Genomic DNA, 21049 nt, shown 5'->3' with positions numbered 1-21049 from the left:
GAGTACAAGCTTCTTGCTCCTGTCCAATTTTGCAGTATCTGTCACTATTACAAAGGGGAAGAAAAAGGTTGTGAGGGTGTTGTCATCCTCTAAGATTTAAAATTGTTTTGGAAATGATGGTATTCATGCTACTTTGTTTAATTATAATCCAGAGAGAACTATTATGTATTTGATATTACTGCAATACTCTTTATAGTGAAAACTAGTTTTAAAACATCCTGATACCCCACTAGCAAACAAAAAGGAAGAAAAATTAGACGATTATAAGAGAAATCAATTTACATTTATCCTGTGTCTTAGTCTGCACAGTTGCCAAAACAAAATACCATAAATGGGGTGTCTTAAGCCACAGAAATTTATTTTCTCATAGATCTGGAGATGAGAAGTCTCAGATTAAGGTCTGCAGGTTTGAATTCTGTTGAGGGCTCTTTTCTTGACTTGCATATAGCTGCCTTCTTGCTTTGTCCTCACAGGGTGAAAAGAGGGAGAGAGAGAGAGACCACAAGAGATCTGCTGTCTCTTCTTGTAAGGAAACCAATCTTATCGGATCAGGGCCCAACCCTTATGATTTCGTTTAATCTTAATTACTTCTTTACTTAAAATACAGCCACATTGGGGGTTAGGCCTTCAACATATTTTGGAACGACACATTCAGTCCATTACATCCTGAAAGGTGCTACTTAAAGGAAATTGGGTTTATATGAAGTTAAGGAGGAAAAAGAAGACATTTATAGTGATTCTGAGAGGGGACCTTAGGGACACTTTTCAATGCTTTGGAGGTTTGAAGTGGTTATTTTCATTATGTTCAATAACACTTAGAAAATAGGACTTTCTGTCTCTAGGTGCTCTTGCATTTTCAGACATGAGTTAGAAAATATTGGAGGCTCAAAAATAAACTGAAGAACATGGAGATTTTCCTAAGATAATCTGAAAATTTTGAAATGGAGGAAAAGTAGGATGGAAGAAAATTACAGGATATATAAGATAATTTTTGAGTTGGGCAAGGTGAAATTTTCAGAGCTTTCAGTAAAGGAGGCAAGATGGGCCGTATAACACACTATCTGAGGAAAAGAAAGACAGAGTGGGGGGAATTGTCACTCAGTTCCCTTACACAAACTACCTGGTGAAGCTACTACTTACCCTAGATTGTCTCACAATTTGGGGTTTTTCTAGAAGTGGATGCTGAGACTAGGACTTGTGTATAGTAGTCTATTTAGGAGGCAATCTCTAGATGTACAGCTAGGAGAGCCAAAAGTGAGATATTTTCTATATTCTACAGGGATTACGCCTGTAATCCCAGCACTTAGGGAGGCCGAGGTGGGCAGATCACGAGGTCAGGAGATCGAGACCATCTTGACCAACACAGTGAAACCCCGTCTCTACTAAAATACAAAAAATTAGCCGGGTGTGGTGGTGTGCAGCCTGTAGTCCCAGCTACTCAGGAGGCTGAGGCAGAGGAATCGCTTGAACCCGGGAGGAGGAGGTTGCAGTGAGCCAAGATAGCGCCACTGCACTCCAGCCTGGGCATCAGAGTGAGACTCCGTCTAAAAAAAAAAAAAAAAAACCCAAAAAACAAACAAACAAAAAAGAAAAGGCAAGGAGGCCAAATCAGTGTGCATTAATGAGCAGGTTACTGTCTTGGGAAGTTGGAACTCAATACTCAGAGGACCTCTGGGATTCATTGTAGAGTACAAGAGGTGGTCCACCAACCCTTACACCCCACTTTGTCTTCCTTGTACTCAAGCTGCATGTACTCTGAGGCCAAAGAAAGCCCTTTTTCTAAATCACAGGCACTTTGAGTAGGAAGCAGCAGTGTGTACCTAGCAGTAAGTGCCAACAGATAGGGGTGGGGAACTAATGCCATTTGTTGGGTAAAGTTACCGAGGGGTAAGGTTAAAAGGAAGAAAATCATACCAAAGGACTTCACATTACCGGTAATCACAAGACTGAATTTGTGGTAAGCCATGCATTTGCAAAGTTTTATAATATTCCCAGCTTTATGAAGCTTAATGTATTTCATCTAAGGTAGTATTAGTAGAGGGGATGACAGAAGGGAGAAAGTGGGCAAGGATTATTATTTCCATTTACCTGTGGAAGAAGCAGTAGATTACATGAATAGGTCAAGGTGACTTGATTTAGAAACAGAACTAAAGTTTGTTAATTCCTTGTCTGGGATGCTTTCTTTTAGGCTGTATATCAACAATGTAAAGTGCCCATGAGGTGAATTTTCAAGGGACAAGCAAGGGCACTAGGGCATCAAAGTGATCTGCTCTAGGCTACACTGTTTTGGTTATAGTGGCAAGAATAGCAGCCATGGCTTCAGGCAAACCAAAATTTAAAAGTTGGGTTTACCACTTGCAAACTGTAAGTGAATTTACCACTTGTAAACCTTGGTTAAACCACTTATCTTCTACAAATTTAGGTTTCATGATATGTTAAACATGGGTAATAATACTTTCCACGTGGGTTTGTTGTGGGGATTAACTGAGATAATACGTGAGAAAGGGCTTTGTAAACTGCCAAGTACCATACATAAAAGGCATTAACAAAATAGTCCAAGAGATATGTGAGGAAGTCAACACAGCATCCATTCCTAGCATTTCCATGGAGACCATGAAACCATAGCAGGCTTTTAGTTGTTTTTGTATGATTTTAGAAATCTTTTTTAAGGCTCAAGATGAAAGCTGATGGAATTGAAAATGCTGGGAGATTAAGAGAAGAGCTTGAGTTTGAGCTCATAATCTTCCTTTGCAGCAACATATTGACAAAGTAATACTCAGGAGTGAACGATCTCCATGGCACAGAAATCTATGCAGTTAGCGACTTCCCATAGATGGAAAACAGCTCACCCAAGTCAAGGAGGCATAGCCATGAGAAAAGAGCTCAGGAGCCTTCCAGGGCCAAGATTTTCCACTGCCTGCCATAGATCTAACTATAATCCAAGGGAAATTTCTAGGAAAATCTTTTTTAACACTATTACTTAAAATAATTCAGCTTGGCAAAGATACAATTCCATATGCCTTCTGATCAACAGCTAGGTAATGGATGGTACTCTGTTGGCCAATACCAGACTCACTGACAGGAATATTGTGATCTTTTGGTATATGGATCATTTGAGACTGATGTAATTGAGTTGCAGTTAAAAGGTGGGGAAGACTTTATGTTGTGGGTCTTGACTTCAGGTTTGAGTTTCCATCCCAGCTCTACCACTTACTAGTTCTGTTCCTTCATGAATATCCTTTGGTTTTTGAGCATTTATTCACTCACTCAGGGAAAAGAAAGTTGAGTTAGAAGTTTAGTTCCAAGGATGATCAAAGTTGAGAAGTAATTTTTGGATGTAACTGGACAGAGACCACAGAGATGGAGATATTGTTGATTTAAGAGATGTGAGGTGACATAACTAAACCAGATTCTAAAGGATACAGATGATATGGAGGCAGGAGCCCAGATGAGAGTTATACTTAGGAACAAGAGTGTTCCATCTTCTATGTGTTTACGTATGCAAGTGTTTTGTAACAGCAGACAGATGCAGTTTCCTTTTCAAAAGTGGGAGCAAGATATATTTCAAGACACCAGTTTAAACTGTTTTCATTAGCAAATAGCCCCAGAGTTTATCAATTTAAAAATTTTCCATGTTTGTTCATAATGACAAGCAGACAGTGCTACTTTAAACTATCACATCTAGTGATCTGGAAGCTAGTTTGTTGAGTTAAGGACAAATACATTTCCCTGAGGTGGGCTCCTAAATTGATATACCTGTGCCTTCTCCAATTTATTAAATAGAGAATCAGATGGGATTTGCATAATTCAGTAGGTACTTACTGTCAAAAGGCACTGTTCTAGGTTCCAGAAGAAACCTAAGATGAGTAAGGCATAGTTTGCCTTCAAAAAGTTTACAGCCCAGGAAGGACCCCCCACATTCAGTCTCTAATACGAGTTTGTCCATACAGGATGGTTTCTGGACAGGATTGTGTAATAGGTAGGAATATAGGAGTGGGAGAAGCTAAAGTATTGTGTTCTAGGAAAAGAAACAAAAGGAGACATAATATACAGGAGAAAATAACACAAAGCAATTTGAAAAAAAATGCTATAAATAGGACACACATAATTGTTTAAAACCTCGGAGAAAAACTTCACTTTGGAGATGGCATTAATTTGAACCTAAAAGTAAAAGTGATTAAAAAAATAAAACTAGGGCATTCCAAACTGAGGGAACAGCACGAAATATGTCAAAGGGGGACAGCGTACATGGTGTGGTGAGTGAAGGAAGGACCCAGTTCATTGAGCGTCCACAGTGTGCCAAACACTGCGGCATGGGCCCTTGGGGTCTACGTGGATAGAAAGTAGGATGCCTGGTGGCTATCAAGAGAAATAAAAACTGGAAAAACTATTCAGGGTTAGAGTGCTTTGAATGTCAGACTTGGGAAGCGGGACATCATCTTATAGGCAACAGTCATCAACAGTGTTGAATGCAGTGGATTGTGGAGAGAATGGGAGGTAGCAGAAGGTGTGACCACGCACGAGCTGGGGTTCCAAGTTTTCTGTGTTTGCTCCATTGTCCCATTGGACTTTACCTACAAAATGCAAATTCAAAGATAACATTTTAAATAATTTGAAGATGACAATCACAAGATGTTAGTCTCAAAGGGTGGGACTTTTCTGAGCACAGGGTCTGTTTTGCACATCTGTGAAGCTAGCCTTTTAGCAACCTTTAAGAATATTGTTTCAGCTAGACAAGAGAAATAAGTGTTGAGATTTATGGCACTTCAGGGTGACTATAGTCAATAATAATATGTCAAAATAACTTACAGAGTAAATTTCAAATGTATCACCACAAAATAATGTCAAGCCTGGGTGCAGTGGCTCATGCCTGTAATCTCAGCACTTTGGGAGGCCAAAGTGGGCAGATCACGAGGTCAGGAAATTGAGACCATCCTGGCTAACATGGTGAAACCCTGTCTCTACTAAAAATACAAAAAATTAGCTGGGTGTGGCGGCAGGCGCCTGTAGTCCCAGCTACTCAGGAGGCTAAGGCAGGAGAATGTCATGAACCCGGGAGGTGGAGCTTGCAGTGAGCCAAGATCACGCCACTGCACTCCAGCCTAGGTGACAGAGTGAGACTCTGTCTCAAAAAAAAAGAAAAAAGGTCAAGAGGTGATGTCTATATTAGCTTGATTTAATTGCTCCACATTGTATATCCATATCAAAACATCACATCATACTCCATAAATGTAATACAACTGTGATTTGTCAATTAAAAATAATATAAATAAACAAAAGAAAAAAGAATATTATTTCAACATAGTGGAGTAGAAACAGTTGAAGCTGCAATGCAGTGGATTAGGAGAGAATGGAAGATGCTGTGGACCACTTTTGATCATTTTGATGGTAGAAGGAAGGATGCTGGTATAGCACAAGAATATATTAGGATGGGAGACAGATTCTTGAACATTTTTGGGGAAGAGATGGTAACTTTAGAATGTCTATGGACAAATGGGGTAGGAATGAGTAAGGGAGGGTGGAGGGACAGGAGTAATTGCCATAGTATGGTCTCACCAAAGTAAGTAGAGATGGATCAATGGCATAGATGAAGGGGCCAGCCTGCTACAGAAGAGGGGGAAATTCTGAGGTAGGAAGGCAGAGAAGGATAGGATGGATTTAGATGGAGAGATTGTAGTAAAGTTAATATTAGATGGCCTTGATTTGGTAAAGGAGATGGAGGAAAACACATCCACAGAGAGTGCATTTACCTGAGTGGGGCTGCAGAGTCTGCAGACACTCAGAAAATTCTGAGAAATTGATAGATAGAAATAAGTCTGCAAGTCATGAAGCATTGAAATTAGGCCAATTAATAACCCTACCATGAAGTCTGAATGTTCAATAGAAAGGAAGAGTTGCATATCTCTCACTTTAAATCAAAAGCTAGAAATGATTAAACTTAGTGAGGAAGGCATGTCAAAAGCTGAGACAGGGCAAAAGCTGAGACAGGGCAAAAGCTGAGACAGGGCAAAAGCTAGGCTTTTTGTGTCAAACAGTTGTCCCAGTTGAGAAAGCAAAGAAAAAGTTGTTGAAGGAAATTAAAAGTGCTACTCCAGTGAAGACCTGAATGATAATAAAGTGAAATATCCTTATTGCTGATTCAGAGAAAATATTAGTGGTCTGGATAGAAGATCAAACCAGCCACAACATTTCCTTAAGGCAAAGCCTAACACAGCAAGGCCCTAACTCTCTTCAATTATGTGAAAGCTGAGAAAGTTGAGGAAGCTGCAGAAGAAAAATTGGAAGCTAGCAGAGATTGGTTCATGAAGTTTAAGTAAAGAAGCCATCTTTAGAACATAAAAGTGCAAAGTGAAGCAGCAAGTGCTAATGTAGAAGCTACACCAAGTTATCCAGAAGATTTAGCTAAGATAACTGATGGAAGTCGCTACACTAAACTATATATATATATATATATATATATATATATATATATATATATTTTTTTTTTTTTTTTTTTTTTTTTTTTTTTTGAGACAAGGTCTCCCTCTGCCACCCAGGCTGGAGTGCCATAGTAAGATCTCGGCTCACTGAGGCCTTTGCCTCCTGGATTCAAGTGATTCTCATGCCTTAGCCTCCTGAGTAGCTGGGATTACCACACCCTGCTAATTTTTCTTTTCCTTTTTTTTAATTTTTTTTGGAAAGGGATGGGGTTTCACCATGTTGCCCAGGCTGGTCTCAAACTCCTAACCTCAGGTGACCCGCCTACCTCAGCATCCCAAAATGCTGGAATTACAGGCATAAGCCACCATGCCCAGCCTAACAATAAATTGTTAATGCAAACAAAACACCGTTATATTGAAAGAAATGCCATCTAGGACTTTCATAGCTAGGAAGGAGAAATTGATGCCTGGCTTCAAAGCTTCCACAAACAGGCTGACTCTATTGTTAGGGGCTAATGAAGCTAGTGAGTTTAAATTGAAGCCAATGTTCATTTATCATTTTGCAAATTCTAAGACCCTTAAGAATTATGCTAAATCTACTCTGCGTGTGCTCTATAAACGGAAAAGACTAGATTATAGCATGGTTTATTGAATATTTTAAGCGCACTATTGAGACCTACTACTTAGAAAAAATATTTTTTTCAAAATATTACTGCTCATTCACAAATGTACCTGGTCACTCAAAGCTTTTATGGAGATGGACAAGGAGATGAATGTGGTTTTCATGCCTGGTAATACAATATCCATTCTGCAGCCCATGGTTCAAGGAGTAATTTTGACTTTCAAGTCCTATTGTTTAGAAAATACATTTCGTAAGGCTATAACTGCAATAGATTGTGATTCCTCTGATGGATCTAGTGAAGTAAATTGAAAACCTCTGGAAGGATTCACCATTCTAGATACCACTAAAAACATTTGTGACTCATGAATTCATGTAATTAACATTAACAAGAGTTTGGAAGAAATTGATTTCAACTCTCATGGATGACTTTGAAGGATTCAAGACCTCAGTGGAGGGAGTAACTGCAGATGTGGTGGAAATAGCAAGAGAACTAGAATTAGAAGTAAAGCCTAAAGATGTGACTGAACTGCTGCAATCTCATGACAAAACTTGAACAGATGAGGAAATGCTTCTTATGAATGAGAAAATAAAGTGGTTTCTTGAGATAGAATCTACTCTGGGGGAAGAGGCTGTGAACATTGTTGAAATGACAACAAAGGATTTCAAGTATTCCATAAAGTTAGTTGATAAAGCACTGGGAAGGTTTGAGAGGACTTAATACAATTTTGAAAGAAGTTCTACTGTAGGTCAAATGCTATCAACAACAGTTCATGCTACAGAGGAATTTTTCATGAAAGAAAGTCAATCAGCCAGGCACGATGGCTCATGCTTGTAATCCCAGCACTTTGGGAGGCCGAGGTGGGTGGATCACTTGAGGTCAGTAGTTCCAGACCAGCCTGGCAAGTCTGGCAAACATGGTGAAACCCCATCTCTACTAAAAATACAAAAACTAGCCAGGCCTGATGGCGTTTGCCGGTAATCCCAGCTACTCAGGGGGCTGAAGTATGAGAATATCTTGAACCTGGGAGGTGGAGGTTGCAGTGAGTCAAGATCGCACCACTGCACTACAGTCTGGGCAACAGAGAGAGACTCCATCTCAAAAAAAAAAAAAAAAGAAAAGAAAGTCAGTCAATCGATGCAGCAATCTTCACTGTTGGTTTATTTTAGGAGATTGCCACAACCACCTCAACCTTCAGCAAGCATCATCCTGATCAGTCAGCAGCCATCAAGGCCCCTCACCGGCAAAAGAAAAAATTACAACTCACTGAAGGCTCAGGTGATCATCATCATTTTTTAGCAATAAAGTATTTTAAATTATGTACATTTTTTGGACATAATGCTAGTAGACCCAGTATAGTGTAAACATAACTTTTATATGCACTAGGAAGCAAAAAAAAAAAAATTGTGTGACTTGCTCTATCGTGATATTCATTTTATTGGAGTAGTCTGAAACCAAACCCCCAGTATCTCCAAAGTTTATTTGTACTTTATGTTGATTAACTTTAATTCTCAACAGTCCCATAATGAGAAATAGAGGAATGGAGAGACTAAGTGACTTGCAAGAGCTCCTCCAGGAACTAGAAGGGAGAGCTGGGATTTGAACCCATGCATTTGGCTCCAGGACTGTAATTGTCACCTGTAGGCTGCGGTGCCTGGTGTACCATAACACGTAGGTGATCTCCAGGGTCCTAAGAGGTGCTAACATTCTATGTGGCCATGAAATTAACCTTTTAGGCAGATGGGTAGTTTCTTGATTCTTCCTGTAATTCCAAAGCGTTTTTCCTGTATGAACTCACTTGTCATTGCGGCAAGAAAGACAAGTCTTCATTTTCCCAGCCCCACTGCTGGGAACGGCTCCTTAGGTGAAAAGCTTGGGATAGCCTCAAGGTGGCAGCATTAACTCAAATATGGATGGACAGAGCCTGGTATCTGGCCTTGAAGTAATCCAAAAGTCAGAATTGGCCCTTTTCTGCCTTTTAGCTTTTTTAAAACCCCAAACTGTAACTGTTTGGAGGTGAAGAGTCAACCTGATCTTGTGAGGAGACCAAACAGTGAAGACACTGGATGCATCAAAGTGGAAAAGCAGAAGTATTTCCCAGGAATTAAGACTCTTTGGAGGGAAAAGAAAGAGGATATATTGGGTGCCATGAAGAAATGATGAGGTTCAAAAAGATTAATGATTCATCTGTTATCCATTCATAAGTGGCTAATTCTAGGCCTCTTACTTGCCAAAACCAAGAACCACCCCGCTTCACCATGTTGATAGTCTTCATTTTTATCTATTTAATTGTTTAGAATATTAAACACTGATAAAGAAGAGTACTAAATTATTTTATAAAGCCAGATATATAGGCTAGATTGTCTCAGTGGTTAGAGTCTTGATCCTACAGGTGAAGTTTTCTGTTCTTTCCTCATCTTGTTCCTCTCCCTTTCTTCCTCTTCTCTCCCCTTCCCTCCCCTCTTTCTTTTCTTTCCTTTCTCTCTTTATCTGTCTTATCCCATTTTTCCCTCTTTCTTTCTCTAGTTTTTTCCTTGGTTGTTTTATTGGTCAAATAAATAATAAGGAAGAAACCTAAGTCTTCAGAGTTGGACATGTGGGTCAGGTGATTAGATGCTACAAAATTCCAAGAGTATGCAAAAATATCCTTGGACTTCTATCACCTAGCTTGCCACTTGCTTGGCCACTTTGTATGTCTTCTTTTGTTAAAAATAATTATTCTAACAGGGGGCTTTGTCTTGGAAATGTTTTCATGAGAGCAAAGAAAAAGTGAGTAAATAAGCTCTACTTTTGTAACTGACTGTAGTGGAACATGCATTTGTGAGAATCTAAGAGAAATATTGTTTTGTAGATTCTGAGAGCATCTCTGCTTTTCCACATTTATTCCCAAGAGAAGCAGTAGAGCACAGAGTAAAAATATATAGAATTTGGGTCAGACAGGCTTGAGCATTTCCTCACTTTCTGGAATTGCAAGATGCTCCAGGCTTCTCTGGTATATTCCCTGCTCCAGTGCTAGAACCAGCCATTTCTCGAAGGAGCCCTGGTTTCTTTTATTAGAGAATAATATTAGAAAAAGATCTAAGTTCTAGGTATGTACAGAAGTGTTCACATCTGTAAAATTGAAAAAAATATATATTTCTCATAGAGTTATATGAACATTAAGTGAAATAACACATACAAATATATACTGAACGAAGGGCTTGAAACATAGGAAGCTATATTATATATTATATAAATATATATTATATACATATAAATGTATCAGGAGCTGAAATAAAGAAATCCTTTGCTTCTTGTAGGCGCCATGTTAAAATTCATTTAAAACCAAGTTGACTGGGAAAAAAGTTCATGGAAGTGTTTTGATTCACAGAGCTCTTTGAAACTCTGAGTTCTGTAGACAGAACTGGGTTTGGGAAAATGGAGATTCTGATGCAATTTATCATTTATAATCTGACATTTTGAAAATTTCTCCCCATTTAGTCTTAGATAAAGAGCCAACTCCCAATACTCACAGGGCTGATTGTGCAGTGGCTGGATCCTCAAGCTCCTTTGAAAGCATTTTTTGATAGAATTTGCTCATCAATAATCTTAGCCTGTGACTAGGAGAACCAGGACTCCCCTGTGGCCCCTAAGGGATCTTTGAGGCACCTCCATATCATGATAATGTTTCAGTTCCTTCAGGAAAGTGGTGTTTTGATTGCTTGTTTGTATGTTGCTGAGCCCTGGATTGGAATTGAGACCTTAGGGAACCCCCTTCAGAGGCTCCCAAATCTACATAGGCACTAGCTTCTAGCTGATCTCAGCCTTTTCACACAGTTTGATATGGCTCACTTACAGTCTCAAGCAAACTGCAGCGGCAGCTGAACTGTCTTTACACTTTTATCACATAGCCTCAGGAAATCTCTTACTATTTGAAATCCAAGGTCCTTAGAGACCAACAGCTCTTCTTTTCTTTTTCAGACTTCAAAAAGTCCAGTGTTGAAGCAGTTCTGAATTGAGATCTCATAATTCCCAAGGATATAGGTATGTTTTCCCTGATCTTTTTAAAAAGCAGTATTCTTCACACTGTAGGTAGAAATAATGGGTTCGTCTAAAAGAAAGAGACTCAGAAGTAGGTATATAAAAAGACTCTTAATTCAATTTCCCCCAACCTCCTCTGCTACATTTCACAAGAATAGAGACAGAAGTTTCCCATAAGTAATTCGGAGTCACGTTTACTTAGACAGCCATTGCCATAGTCATTGCTAGATGGGGTGTTGCTACCAACTGGTATTAATAAAACCTGGGAAATAACTTCATACGATTGGCCTACAGTTTAATAAAGAGATTGATTAATTAGCTTCTATGGAGCACCTGCTAGAGGCCCACACTGGCTGAATTTTCTTATATTTTATCTCACTTTATCTTCTGTCTATAAAGGAAAATTGACTTGCCTACAGTCCCAAAGCAAGTAAGCATTAAAGCTCTTATTCTAACTCAACTGCTGAGATTCTAATTACCTCATCCACTTAACAAATAGTTGAGTCTACCATGTGGCTGCCTTGAGTCTAAGTAGTGGATAATAAAGCGCAAAAGAGTGACAAACAATATAGGCCTTGTCTCTTCCCTTATGGAATTTATTCCATTGAGAATCTTCTTTAGAACTCCCCAAATGGGGGTGTGATGATTGGGGGTGATGCTTCAAACCCCTTTAGAAGCAATTTTGATGGAACTTTTTATTTCCAAACTATCTTAATGGCTTAGACTTCTCCTTCTCTCTTTATAACAATAATAATTCCTTAAATTTTAATGCTTTTTCAGGTTTTGACTTAATATTTTAACCTTAGATATTTCAGTATTCAACCTTAGATATTTTAAAAATATTTTTTCTCTTTCAAGACTCCTTCCGATATTTATTTTAGGTCCATGCAGAAAAGCCTGGGTTTTACAGGACTTGAGTGGGAGGAGATACAGCAGCTGCAGCAGGATTTGGATTCAGGCCTTGCAGCCTCCCAGGGTTGGTGCTGGGTAAATGAGGCCTTTTCTCTCTGCACTGACTCCAGATTTCTCCTTGCTGCTCTGGATCTCAACACATTTATTAACAGAGACTGCAATGCATAAACGGAAGGGTTGCCCATTAACGGAACACAGAAAGTACCTTGAATATTAATTGCCGGTAGAGGAACATGGCAGTCAGAGACAGTTCAATATGGCGGGGGCGGGGGGGTGGGTGTAATGGCTTTTAAAAGCTGAACCTACAGCTTAAGTGAATAGACTCCTGTGGTCAATGTTAACCAAGGAGATTGATCTAATAAGCATTTCAGAAGGTATTTTGGAAAATAATTCAGAATCCACCCTAAGTCAGTTGCATTTTATTCTTGGAATTTTTCCAGGTTTTCATCCTACCTTGTGTCTAGGAAAAGGTTGATTTACAATATGGGAGGACTGATATCTCTTTGGTCAAAGGACCACGTACTTAGCAAGCAGTTATCCCTTCCTGGGATCCCTCTACCAATAAGCAGCAATATTTGGCCAGAGTTCTAGACTTTAAACCAGTCACTTCACCTCACTGAGCCTCGGTTTCTTCATGTCTATATCTGCTATCTCTCTATCTAGTCGTGCAATAATTAAATTAAGAAGTGAATGCAAAAAGAGTTTTATAAACTTTAGAACCACTGTTTTTTATAAACTCTAGAACAGTGGTTCTCAGTCAGGGGAATGTTACCCTTCAGGGGACATTTGGCCACGTCTGGAGACATTTTTGACTGTTACAAATGGGAGGTGGTGGTGTTACTGGAATCTAGTGAGTAGACAGAGGCCAGGGAAACTGCTGAATATCTTACAATGCACAGGACAGCACTCCCTCTCCCCCACCACACCCTGCACCAAAGAACTGTCCAGCTCATAATGTCAGTAGTGCTGAGGCTGAAAAACCAGGCTCTGGAATTGTACAGATTTTACAGTTAAGCAGTTATGTGACCTTGAGGGGCACCACATCCTTCTGTTTCCAAATATGTAAGATCAGAACACTGCCTGTCATAGATTACAAGATATTGTGTTTGCTAAATTTGAGAGTATACACACATGTCAAAAGTCAAAAGAAAAACAAGTTAAAAAGGCTGGATACATATAATAGAAAGTGCTGCTGGTCAGAAAGTCAATTAGTACATTACTGGATAGTAATGTACTAAGCTGACTGAGCCAGTTCTTATGAAACTAGCCACATCGTGTGTGTGTGATGGTCATCCAAAAAGGACAAGCTACACTATCCCCTTCTTTTTGTGTCACCAATCAAATTGCTGCTGTTACTCTTCAAGGTAAGCTAAAGTCCAGCAGAGCTGAAGCATTTTTCTCCTTTAATTCCTGTTTTCTCCTTTTTCCTCCTCTCTTCTCACATTTTCTCCCTCACTTCTTCTGAGTCTGCTCCCACTCACTCTGCTACTAGGAGTGGGGAAAGCCTGTGAACACCTCAGGTTGAGGAACAAAAATAGGAGAGAAAGAATGCTCTAAAATGAGGACAGAAACCTGTCTCCAGGCCTGACCATCTGCAAACTCACTGTTACTCCTGAATATTTTTCATATGACAAGTCTAAGCTAATATTTTGGCCCAAAGCACAAACCTGGTAGACAAGAGGATGATAGGATGTTTGTCGTGGTATTAAAGAGCATGAAAAATATTTCCATACTTTCCTATTGATGTTCTGTTTGATTCACCAAATATTTACATACATGTGTGAGGGGCCATGGTAAGGAGGGTGGACCAGAGGGGATGAAGATAGTTACTGTCCCAAGGGGCTTAGAGCTAGGTGAAGAGTGAGTGGTTGCCCAACTAATTGTGCAATAATCAGCCAAGACTCAAGTGCTTTGAGGAGGCAGAGAAAGGAGGACTTAACTGGAATTAGGGTCTACAGCAAAGACTTCTGATAAGGGGTGAAAAAAGACATATGCATATACACAGATACACAAAGCCATTTGTATATATCAAATTTATAGTTTTATATTAAATATATATAAATACATACTCATATTTACATATACCATACTCCCTTTCAGTTGAACTTCTGTTGAGGGATTAATTTATAAAGGCTTCAAAAGTTGTGGTTAAGATCTTTGGATTTAGTATCAAACAGACCTTGAGGGCACCACCTTGTCCTGCCAACACCTTGATTTTGGCCCAGTGAAACTGATTTGAGGCTTCTGGCCTCCACAATTTTGAGAGAATAAACTTGTGTTGTTTTAAGGAAAAATAAATTTAGAAAATCTTTAGTGAGGCTATATTATTGGAAGTAGAATGTGGAAGACAATAAGTGATGGATGTTTTTATTTTTAATAATTAAATACATACAATCTTATATCCACATCATAATTTGTATTTATATGATGTAAATGTGTTAAAGAATTCAAGATGAATGTATGAACTTTAGATTCAGAAATATAAAGGGGTGAACTTTGATTCTGACCCCTAGATAGGCTATCTTGCTCAATATTCAGCTCCCTGAGCCTTAACTTCCTTATCTGTAAGATGGGCATAATAGCACCTATCTCATATGAATTAAAAGCTATAATATAACAGAGGGTTCTAGGATGAGTGTTACACACAGTACATTCTCTCTATACATTAGTTTTCTCCTTTTTTATCATTCCATCCTCCCTTCTCATACTTTCATTCGAATTTTGTTGATGCCTCTTCTTTAATCACCAGGCTAATTCAAGCTGGCCACAATGGAGAATAGCACAGAAGTGACAGAGTTTATCCTCTTGGGATTAACAGATGACCCCAATCTTCAGATACCCCTCCTCCTGGCATCTTTATTCATCTACCTCATCACCCTGCTTGGGAATGGGGGAATGATGGTGATCATCCACTCAGACTCCCATCTCCACACTCCAATGTACTTTTTCCTCAGTAACCTCTCCCTTGTAGACTTGGGTTACTCATCAGCTGTAGCCCCCAAAACGGTGGCTGCATTGCAGCCAGGGGACAAGGCCATCTCCTACAATGGATGTGCAGCTCAGTTCTTCTTCTTTGTGGGGTTTGCCACTGTTGAGTGCTACCTCCTGGCCTCCATGGCCTATGATCGCCATGCAGCGGTATGTAGGCCTCTTCATTACACCACCACCATGACAGCAGGTGTGTGTGCCCTCCTTGCTACTGGTTCCTATGTCTCTGGCTTCCTCAATGCCTCTATCCATGCAGCAGGCACCTTCAGACTCTCCTTCTGTGGTTCTAATGAGATTAATCATTTCTTCTGTGACATTCCCCCACTCCTGGCTCTCTCATGCTCTGACACACGCATCCGCAAGTTGGTCGTCTTCTTTGTGGCAGGCTTCAACGTCTTTTTCACCCTCCTGGTCATCCTTATTTCTTACTTCTTCATATGCATCACCATTCAGAGGATGCATTCTGCTGAAGGGCAGAAGAAAGTCTTCTCCACCTGTGCTTCCCATCTCACTGCTTTGTCCATCTTCTATGGCACAATCATCTTCATGTACTTATAGCCCAACTCCAGCCAGTCCATGGACACAGACAAAATAGACTCTGTGTTTTACACAGTGGTGATTCCCATGCTGAATCCCTTGATATACATACAGCCTTAGGAACAAAGAAGTGAAAAGTGTTCTCTGGAAAATACTCAACAAACTTTACCCCCAGTATTAAATGTGAATGGGAAGTAGGCAAGCAATTAAGGGATAAACTTTCTCTCACACCTAAATGCCATCATGATTTTAATGTTTGGCTGGTTTCAGTTCTTTCTTCCCCAAGAACAGCGGTTACTTCTGCTATTAGAAGATGTAAAAAGCAGCACGTTGAAAGTCTTACTTAGAAAGATAATCTTATATTTAGTGAACAACAACATGGTACAGTTAAGCTTTTCTTGCTTTAGTTTCTTGACGTGGTTTAAAGCAGAAGATTGAAGCATACAACTGAATGTACCAAATTTTCCTCACCCTGTTTTTAATTGTAAGAATTTTTCATTCACTATTAAACTTGGTGTAAAGATTTCACCTTCATTTTTATCAACTGAACACACAGTATCTTTTTTATTCTTTTGTTCTGCGAGTTTGAAAGTTGGACTTTCTGAGGTAGATAAAGGATGTTTCAATATTTTAAATGATATTTGAGAGAAAGTTGTAAAGGACGAGGCACTAGATCGAGTCAGGTAGCTGAAGATTAAATCTTTCCAACCCCTTACTCTCCCTTCTCTACCCACATTCCTATCCTACTCACTAGTCATGTGCCTTTGTAATTTCCATTCCCTTTTGCTAAAGCATTGGGGAAACATTACACCTTGTTATATACAGAAATATGGAAATGCTTTAATAGATGAATTACTTCAACTTTAACGTGACTAAATACAACTTCCTTCGGAGAGCCTACACTATCTTTTATGTTTCTTGTCTCTGTCTAACATAATTACCAAAACTTCCAGAAGGTTTAGAGAAAAAAAGCAGTTTTCCCTAGAGCTATGAAAAAATATATTTGTTTTCTGAATTAAATGCTTGCATTTCTTAGCACCCTTAAGTTTGGTGAATCTATTATGAAGATATATAATAGCTTTCTGGACTGTCTTTGCTTTTATTTTTTCAATAATTCAGCTCACCTCTGGGTCTCCATTGCATTCCGGTGTTCTGTAATTAGATGCTACAAGAATAAAAAAGCCTGCCTGGAAATTTACTTCTTAGGAACAGCACGGTGACGCACAGTGCTAGTACACCTTCAGGTCTTGTTTCATGTGCTAGATGGTGTGAGCAAATGTGTGTGTGTGGGAAGGGAGTGGTGATTAATTTCACTTCTCACATATCAACTCCTTGATGGTGTTTATAACTACAGTTAATCTAAGTCACCACAATAGATCATGATTTCAAAATCTCCCCAAAAAACCCAACAAATTAATTTTGACTTTATAGATGAAAACCAGAAATCTTGGTTGGCTAACTCAGTTGGCTTAAAATGTCAATTTAGTTTTCAGATTATCAAGCTCCATTATGTACAGGGCAGCCTCTGTCTGAGGAGGATAAATCATAAGTCTTCTGGGAAAAATTGCAAAGAAGGAGTTATGGAACATGAGAAACATGAGAATAGCTTTCTCTGGCACATGGTTGCCATCACCTGAAAAGATCAGGAGCTTCTGAGCCCAAGGCCTAGACAACCTATACCTCCCCCATTCAGCCCCCTCCCTCCCCTCTTCTTTAGTAATGAGGCCTATTCAGCAACACACAAGGAAGAACAGCCTTTACAGTCCAGGATCCACTGCATATAGGAATCTTTCTCATTGAAATCTACAGAGCTCAAGAGTATCTGCATTTGGAGAAGAGCCTGGGAAGCAGCTATCCAAGCACTGGGTGCATTCCAATCTCAGGTACACATTTTCCCTACTTGATATAATTGACTTTTTTCCCTCCTCATCCTGCTCCTCCTTCTTTACTTCATTTTATCCTTCTCCTCTTTTTCTTTCCCAACTTCTTTCTATGCCCAGCCCAAGCAGGAACTTTCCTCACCTCTAGGCCATTTAGATTTCTATAAAAAAATTAAAGTCTAGAGTCTATATATCATAACCATTACAGTATATATTAAGATGTGTATGTGGGCATGTTTCTTTCTTTTATGGTTTTAATTTTTATTTCATTAGTTTTAGGGGTACAGGTTGTTTTTGGTTACATGGATAGGTCCTTTAGTGGTGGTTTCTGAGATTTTAATGTGCCCATCACCCGAGCAGTGTGCCCAATATATAGTCTTTTATTCCTCACCTCCCTCCCAACCTTCCCCCATCGAGACCCCAAAGTCCATTTTATCATTCTTATGGACATATTTTGTTATGCCTCTATACCTCAGTTTAGGCAGGAAAATGTGGGCCTCCTAAGATTTAAGGGCTCAATGTCTACATATTTATATTTTATGTTGAAATCACCTCAAACAAGTGTTCCATCTGACTGTAAATAGGTATAAAAGAGTACTATCAAAAGCTGGATGAAAATTCTAACTGTTCTTATCAATTGAGTGACCTCAAGAAAGTCATTTAGTCTTACTGAACCCAATATACAGGATAAAGTGTGAGGGTAATATGAAATTAAGTATGTGAATGTGCCCATCATAATGAATGTGTATTTCATACCATTGAGATTTCTATACTAGCTCTTTCTTCAATTAGCTCTCCCTGGACTTCTTATTTTGGCTCTTGAGCTGCCTGAGCAAAAATAGGAAGTCCAAGGACAGATAGGTGAAGCTCGTCCCATCCAAGTCCTAGCTTTTATTTTCATTCCTTGTTTAACTTCCTGCCCTCCAAGTTCCCAGCTCTACAGCAGACACATTTCAAGCTGACATTACACGGGTATTCATTTATAGAAACTACTCAGAAGGAGATGTCCTGTCACCAGCAAGACATCAATTCACAGAGTATACGTTACTGCGAGGAGCTCTTCCCTTCCACATAGGAAATCTGTCAAATGGAGACTAAATGCCCATTTGGTTAATAACAACACCCACTTACTCCCTGCAGGAATTGTCTGATGAATGAGAGACCTTGTGCGTAGGGCCTGCCGCTCATTGCAGTGCAATAAAGGCACAGGGACTTCCTACCTGAAATGTTCAAAACAGAATGTGAAAATTCATAAATCAGGGCAGTTATTTATATCAGGATAGATTATCCTTTCAAAAATGGATTATGATTGAATTATTCTAAATAGGATGTTCCCTTTGTGCATTAAAGCATTTGTTGAGGTTTATGTATTGGGAATGGAAAATTAAAATATTAAATTCCTTGGCAATTGAAGCTGGAATTGCGGAGTCATAGACTCTTTAGCCAAAAGCTGAAAGAATTTAAAACTAATCTAAACCAATCCTCTCATTTCACAATTAAAAACCCCGATTTTTACAGTTTAACTAGCTTAAACTCACAAAGAACCAAATCTTGTTTGACCCTTTTTCATATTTTATAAAGTACTTGTGGTATAAAAAGACATTTTATACTTTTACCTTCATTTATTCACCATGATATAGTTATTTGTGCTTCAGTTTTGCAGTGGAGGAAACCAAAGCTTTGAGAAGTTGACTTACCTGTCTACTGTTAAAAAGAGGAACCGAGGTGTGAAACTGAGTTTTTGCCTTCCCTGACCAAGACTCTGAAAAAATAAGTCACCACGTACGTTAGTAAATTTCAGTGGAGGTCTTACTTAATGTGTAACTCACTTACACTCTTCCATAATGAGTCCTTGCCATGTGGAAGGCACTCTGAAGAATACAAATAAGACTGTAAGATGTAATTCCTACTTCCACAAAGTAAAGCCCCCTGCATATATGTTTACTGATGTAATGCACCTTAAGGTTAATGACTCAATGTTCAGTAACTACCAGCAGGAATTTTCCCAGTATTCCACAGAGCATGAATGGATCAGGGCATATTTGTTTTCAGTCTTGATAGAGTTGGCTCTTTGAGTGCCGCAGCCGACAGTGATAGCCCAGCCTCAGCCAATGTTAACTAGACACAAGCTGCAGAAAAGGCATGGTGTGAAGTTGATGAAGAAACCAGTTGATATTCAATATTGTTCCTGCTTCAGGAGCAACTTACAAGTAACATGGTGGAACAGAGGACATACGTCTAGGTAGATGATAGTTCAAAGACATTTGTGGCCATTATCAAATGAGTAGTCTAGAAAATAATAATTAGAACTCATCAGGGACAAGAAAGAATCCTATGGGCAGGGGAAGATCCTCAGAGGATGTGGGATGTGAGCCAAGCTCTGAAGGAATAATGTAGATGGAACCCAGAATTCCAAGATTCCAACCTTACTTTCTAGTCAAAACTCTACCAATTGCCAGTGGTGAAGCTGGTATAAGCCACGTATCTCTGAGCCAATTTTCTTATCATCAAAGTGAAGACAATAGCACCAGCCATACCTTCCTTAGGGCGTTTTGCAGGCTAAATGAGATAGTGGGTGAGAAAGCATCTTCAGAATTGCTACCCTCTTTTGAACTATAGTGTTGCTGTTGGTAATAATATTATAAGCAGAGCTGAATGGGGAGTTCCTAAGCAACCATCTGAACTCGGGTATGGAGGTGGGATTGCACATGGCATGTTGGCAGGAGCTTGTAGGAAAGTTGGTCATTCAGATTAGAAGAGGGTGAACCACTAATGCCTCAGTCCGTTACTTCTAAAGGCAGTTGAAACTTCTTGTCATCAAACAAGGTGAAGAGACTGGGCCTTTGAGAATAATTGCATCTCTATAGAGAAATCATGCTTTTACAGAAAAATTTCTGTAGGATCTCACCTATCAGGTATCTAGATCCAAGCCTGAGAATTCTCCCTCCTGTTCATAACATGGAATTTCTCAGTTGTTAGCCTGTGATTATTTCACAAAATGTGTGGGGGGAGGGATAAGATATTTGTAGCATATTTAATTAGGAAAAAAAGTTATTGTATATACATATGCATATACACATGTGTGTGCATATTTATGTGTCTATATATATACACATATGTGTGTGTGTGTATTTTAAACTTTCTGGAAAACAGTAAGAAAAAGACAGATAACCCAATAGAAAATACAAAGTTTAATTGTCCAGTCTCCTTTTTCATGTTCATTTATATGGCCTATCTACAGTTTGGGGTAGTGATGAATTATGCTGATGTGAACATTTTGGTCATGTATCTTGGTGCACAAATGCATTAATTTTTCTAGGCTAAATATACCTGGAAGTAGAATTGCTGAATTGTAGGGTTTATTCATTTTCAACTTTTGTAAATAATGTGATGCTATTTTCCAAAGTAGTTATACCAATTTTTACTTCTATGAACAGTGTGTGAGAGTTCTTACTGCCAGTACTTAGTATTACTGGAGTTATAAATTTTACCAGTTTGGTTAGAGAATAGTGTCTTTTATTGTTGTCTTAATTTGTACTATCTTGATTACTGCTGAAGTTCAGCACAATTTTGTTTTTTTCCCCAAATTTTTCACCTATTTTTATTTGTGTAAAAATGAACCACAAATAAATACAAACAGAATAAACAGAAATGAATATATGAGGAGTTAATT

The 21049-nt window shown here is 39.0% G+C and overlaps 2 protein-coding genes across 3 annotated transcripts in view; both read left to right on the top strand.

Moving 5' to 3' along the window:
• The window catches only part of LPXN (leupaxin), an 84442-nt gene that overhangs the window by 55540 nt on the left and 7853 nt on the right, over window positions 1-21049 (top strand). Inside the window, exons 8-9 of one of the 2 annotated variants that reach the window (XR_010113352.1) lie at window positions 11000-11062; window positions 17306-17379. The gene's annotated coding sequence lies outside the window, so the exon portion shown is untranslated. Of the gene's footprint in view, window positions 1-10999; window positions 11063-17213; window positions 17380-21049 lie in introns of both variants that reach the window. The other variant, XR_010113353.1, reaches the window with a different exon arrangement.
• Window positions 14685-15677, top strand: LOC100995131 (olfactory receptor 5B21). Its single transcript, XM_003826633.5, is given in 2 exon segments — window positions 14685-15604; window positions 15606-15677. Coding segments are annotated over 2 exon segments (936 nt in total). The 5' UTR covers window positions 14685-14740.

This window comes from Pan paniscus, chromosome 9, assembly GCF_029289425.2.
Source record: "Pan paniscus chromosome 9, NHGRI_mPanPan1-v2.0_pri, whole genome shotgun sequence".
Taxonomy (NCBI): Eukaryota; Metazoa; Chordata; class Mammalia; order Primates; family Hominidae; genus Pan; species Pan paniscus.
Note: the sequence above shows the minus strand (reverse complement) of the source record. Positions and strands in the feature narration are given on the sequence as shown.